The 6,000-nt window shown below is 31.8% G+C and overlaps 1 protein-coding gene across 1 annotated transcript in view; it reads right to left on the reverse strand.

The window, feature by feature from the left end:
* The window catches only part of LOC135951310 (uncharacterized), a 61,754-nt gene extending 59,737 nt beyond the window's left edge, over positions 1–2,017 (reverse strand). The window contains exon 1 of the mRNA XM_065500935.1: positions 125–2,017. Within this exon, the coding sequence (XP_065357007.1) occupies positions 125–2,017 (1,893 nt within the window). The remainder of the gene's footprint in view (positions 1–124) is intronic.
* Positions 2,018–6,000: the final 3,983 nt, after the last annotated feature.

Genomic DNA, 6,000 nt, shown 5'->3' on the forward strand with positions numbered 1-6,000 from the left:
GAAAAATAAAAGTAAAAATCATTCATTTAAGGGTTAAATTACACACTTTTGCGAAATTTGCAAAATATTTTATATAAGATTTTAAAGTTTTAAAACAAAGTAAACTTTTCTTAATTTCACTTACCCCCGACCGTAAATCCATTATTGTATCATCATCAACAATACCTAATTCCTCCCACGAGCGTGGAGGTGGAGGTTGAACTGGACTTTGTTGAGCATGTAACTTTTTCTCCTGATTTTCCATCCATAATGGTTGATTTCCAGCCGGTGAAGGTGTATTTAACTCTTCGGTTTTCAAACTAGCTCTCCTGGCAGTTAATGCTCGATTTGGTGAAGGATCTCTCTGTAAATTATGCAAAACCTCGATTTCTTTATGAGCCGTACGTGGACTAATAATGTTATCCACTGGACTAATACTCAAACGTTTAAACGGAGATTTGGGGGAATCCTTTGGAGATTTTCCCGGAGACTTGGGAGAAGTGGTTTGGGAAGATACGGCTGGGGAAGGGGTTTTTGAGGTTGATCCTGATGGCTTTAAAGTTGCATCAGATTTTGGACGTGTTAAAGGTTTAGTATTATCGTTTGGTATATCAAGCGTTAGAACCGAGGTTTTACTGGAGTCAACAGTTGTGGGTGGAGACTGTAGTATAAATGTTGGTTGATTGTCATCACTATCATGACCTGACACAGCATCATTGTTGTTAGATTGGTTTTGAAATAACTGCTGAAGATTTTGCGATTTCTGTTGTTGCTGATGATTGTTATTGGTTGTTGAATTTGCATCACTATCAGGCGTGCGCATTTTCACTACTTCCCCACCAAATGTTACTCGTTTTGGGGTACGTGAGGGCGTTGATGGTGTTATAATGGTGGTGTAATATTCTTGTTTTGGTTTTTCCTCTTCCATATCATCCGAATCACTTAACAGTTTTACTAATGACGATGAAGACTCACGTAAACTTTTAGCACTTGCTAGACGACCACAAATTACCTCATCTTCTAAACTGTTGGGACAGGTTTCAGCTAATGATTTATGGCACATTTCCGGCTCTACAATACAAACGTCATCATCTTTTGCCTCTAAAATACGCATTGTCAAAGTATCGTCATTAAATTTAATTTCAGTTTCCATTATAACCTTGGCTGGACAAGCAAGGACTGTTTCATTAACACACTGCTCTTCCAATCTGACATCTTCCTCCTCAGAAGAACGCCAGCAATTGGCTAGTTTAGAAGGCTTATTAGCAGCCATTAAGCGCCATGTATTGGTATTGGATTCGGAAGAAATAAAATTGGCATGAGTGGGTTGTATTAAACCCTCTTCCTGCTGAGACAAACCATAAACATTACACAACAAATCAAATTCTCTGTAAGCTCCATGTGACATGTACTTCATAAACTCGCCTTCACCTATAAGTTCACGCATTTTACGCAAAACTTTAAGTGTAATTTCCTGGTGCGTCACCTGTCCCATTTTCTGTACCAACATATCAATGGTGGTTCTTAAAATGAAATGACTTTTAGCAGTGTGCAGAGTTGACTGAACTAAGGCTGGTAAAGACAGCATAACGCCACAGGTCAATCGGCCACCAAAAGGTTCATTGGTAATTTTTTGATTGAGACCAATATCTAGAATTTGCAACATTATTGTTTCGGGCATGGCTGTTTCAGCCAAATACACCCTTAAACAATCTAAAGCACCTTTGCGAACGGTGGGAGCCTGATGTCCCAGATTCTCTACCAACTGACCAATTAGCGGTTCCATGTAAGTATCCGCTCTTGATTTCATTACCACCAATACATCTACAAATACCCTAAGGGCATGTTGTCGCACTTGCCATTCGGGATCTTTTAAACGTTCTAGGAACTCAGCAAACATTATACGTGGACAAGTAGTCTCGGGCAATTTCCTTGTTCTTAAAATATGCTCCCACAATGGTGTCAATTGTATGTTAGTTACTGTACTGGACGTTGTAGCAGCTCTATTTGTTGGAGCTAGACCAGCTGAATTTCGCATGTTAGCTGTTCCAGTTGGTGCCGTATTGTTGTGAAAAATTCTATAATTTTCCTCCTTTTTATTTTGGTGACGTTGCTGCATAATGTTTTTTCCAAGTTTTTCATTAGTAATAAAAATATTTGTATTGGGTTTGTTGTCGTTGTTATTGTTGTTATTTAAAGAAATGACCTCTCGTTAATTGTTTCCTTAAACTTCAGCCTTATTTCACAATGGCCTTTCTTAATAAACCAATACTCATTGAAACACATGAACATATATAGACAAATAGAATGAATAGTTATGAATATTCATATATTCTTTTTTTAATTTTTTATATTTTAGTTTTTAATAAAACACGCTATTTAGAAATATAATTTATGTTACTTTATTTTTTTTGTTTCCATAAACTACCATCACTTTTGCAATTTCATTTATTATTTTATTTCTTATTCAATATTTTCCTTTTACTCTAATTAGCCTGTTCAACCACCGTTGGTGTTATAGTTTTTAACCGTTACTTTCACTTCAAAATTCTCCATATGACTGAGAGTTTTACTGTTGTGCACTTGCTTTTTGTTTGTTATCCTAACAGGTGAGTGTGAGAACGTCAAATAACAACTGACCATTATAATGTTAAAGGGATGAGAGAGAATTGCTAGCACGTTGGGAATTGCCAGCATACAATTTGTTAATGAAGTTTTTTAATTGAAGAAGGGTGAAAAAATAAGTTCCACAAATATTTAGAAATCATTTAATCAAGTTTTCAAATACAAAACACGTGTTTAATTTTAAAGTCAATAATTTTTGAAAATTATTGACTTTAAAATTTACTGATACATTTAAATAAATTATAAATATTTTTCACTTTTTTGTATATGTTGTACAAATTAATTTTTACATTTTTCGGTTTTTAAAAAATTGAAAAACTCAGTACAACTGTATTCAAAGATTGTTTTTATTATTAACTCGCTTTGCAAATTTTCTATTAAAAGTTTATTTCGTTCCTTCCTCCAAAAATTATACATTAAACTAAAAACTCGTTCACTGGCTGCATTAGAATGAGGAATTGAAAAGACGAAGTAACAAATCTTTGCAAAATTAGGAAATTATCCACTATTTAAGAATTCTTTCCATTTTTCTTCTGCAGATTTTTCTTTTTCGATGTTTTCAGCAAATGTTTTTAATGATATGTGTAAATTCGTCAAAAAGTTGATCTAAATCAATATTTTTGATTGAAAATAATATAATAATTTCCACAAATTCATGAAATGAAATGTTTGAATTAAGATGGAAAAATTAAAGTTTTTCAAACTTATTATTTTCTAAATTGAAACGACCTTTTATATAAGTACTTATATTCGATAAAAACTCTGCTGAGCGTTTTTTAAAAAGACAAATCTCTTGCTGATTATTGCAACTGCTACATATACGTTCGTCTAAAAACCCATAGAAATTTTCATCCTTCTGTTGTTCAAATTTGTTGTATAAGTTTACCTCTATAAAATTATGGTGAAAGTACAAAAAAGGTAGAAAAAAAATACAAAAAGAAGTACGATACTAAAAAGTAGTACAATTGCATACTTCTTTAGGGGTTATGCAGTTAAAAGTACAAAAACTAAAAAAAAGTACGCGTACTGCTGAAAACAGCACGTCTGGCAAGCCTACCTTAACCCGACATTACCTCTGGCATCTACAAACACAAGAGACTTGCGCAACTAAATTGCCTAGTGTGAAAGGGGTCTTAGTGATTTGGACTTAACTTATGTAGTCTGAATGATACCGCAGAGACGAAATATAGTTAGTAACCATTTCAAATTTCCTACAAGTTTTTTTAACAATATTATGGATGCTGTAATTATTTATATGATTGCTGTAACCATAATATGTTAAAGTTACGATTCACATGATTGCAGCAATCTTTTATATGATTACAGTCAATAAATATATGTTGTTCTCGGACTATGGTTATCATAACACAGCAAAAAATTGCTTGAATAACCACTATATAGATTTTATCCATCATGGCTACCTAAGTACAAATATGGTTCAAATTTCAAATTCTATGGAGAATTTTTTTTTTTAAAACGTTAAGTAAAATTGTGAATTTTTTTAAATAACTCAAATTTTTTTTGATAACTCAAAAACCGTAATTCCGTAATATAAAATTAATTTATATAACCTTTAATACGTTTATATATTACGTTTTAATCGGCTCAGTAGTTTCGGAGTTATAATAACATATTGATGCAAAAAATATAGTTTTTACGTCAAAATGGCAAATTTTTTGTTTAAAAAAACTTATGAAAAATCTAAAACGGCAGAAATTGTCCAGCGTGATCGAAAACTAATTTCGATACGAAATTATATTAAAATGTACTAAATTTCTTTCTCAAAATGAGATATCGATCGTAAAAATCGATGGATTCTTTTCGAATTTATTCACAATTAAGTAAATTCGGTAATTTTCACAAAATTTTAATTTTTTGTTTGATATACATAGAGTAAGTTTGGGTAATGTGGTATAGGCGGGTAATGTGGTATAGCTGTTTTTCTCTAAAACTAAGAGTATAGGAGTAGCGGTACACATTGGGTGAGTGTACTTCATTTTTGCAGGTCATGGATATAGTAAGTTGTAAAAAATCAGCATTATCTTATGGTAGACTTTTTTTTGTGATCTGTTAAAAATTAATTTTTTCTACAATCACGTGTTTTAAACTTTATTATTTAAAGTCAAATGGGAATATTTTGCTATTGAAGAACATACCCAGTATGCAACATTTCGAGTCAGTTGTTTTTATAATAATGTTTAATTTTATAATAATTTCATTAAACCACGTGGTCGGCTAATGTGGTATAGCTAAAGAATTTCAAGTAAATAATATGCCAAAGAAATGTGAAGTATGAAAATGGGCAGCGGAAGATTTGAAGAGCTATTAGAAACAACAAATGGTCATTTTTTTCGCATCAGTCATTCAATGTCTCCTACGAAGCGAAGAATGTATTGAGGATCTTCTGATAAGCTTGGTCAGCCGCCAACTTTAATCGCATCCATTAAAGATGATTTAAATAAAACGCAACTCATTTACAAATTAAAATACTATGTATCGGTTATGCGGTTTGGTATACAATATTAAAAGAACATGGTGTACCACATTACCCGCCAATTTTTTCAATGGCTTGTTTATGGGTGTTTTCTCTTCTTCCCAAATTTCTCTGAAACTTGAATTTAAAATACTTTTTTATTTTCATGGATGTAAACCTAACACTTGTAGTAAAACACCAGCTGAAAACTGTTCCAATCGAATTAAGATTCTAAAAATTATAGTCAAATAAAAAATAGGTATACCACATTACCCGAACTTACTCTACATAAAATTGAGTAGGTTTTGTTCTTCTATCAATTGATTGAATTTCGAAAACATTTTCCCCATACTATGTACAAATTTTAACATTGTATATGTATATTGCATTTCAATCGGCTATATTCGGCTGTGCCGAATCTTATATACCCTTCACAAAATTATACTTCAAAATACAAATTTTAAATATTTTTGTAAACAAAATTGATTTTTTTTCAGTTGTTTTTTCATTTTTTAGAAAAAAAATTTTCGAATTGTTATTTTTTTTTTTAAATTTAATTTTTTTTTTAAATTTAAAAAAAATAGTTTGTTTTGTTTTTTCCTCATATCTCAGCCATTTGTGGACCGATTTTGCTGATTTTAAATAGGAAACTTCTCGAAAGCATGTCTGACAGAATTATTGAAGATTTGGATCCCGAAGATATCTGGGGTCTTCAGAAAATAGTTTTCAACAGACGGGCATGGCTTAATCGACTCCTCTATCTATAAGGATTCAGAATATATTTATTTTAGAGTGTCGGAAAATTATAATGTGGAAATTACAAACAGAATGACAAACTTATATATACCATTCTCACGAAGGTGAAGGGTATAAAAACATGAATATAGAGAGAGCTTCAAGATTGTTTGGACGAAAATAAATAT

The sequence above is a fragment of the Calliphora vicina genome, chromosome 2, assembly GCF_958450345.1.
Source record: "Calliphora vicina chromosome 2, idCalVici1.1, whole genome shotgun sequence".
In the NCBI taxonomy this organism is placed as follows: domain Eukaryota; kingdom Metazoa; phylum Arthropoda; class Insecta; order Diptera; family Calliphoridae; genus Calliphora; species Calliphora vicina.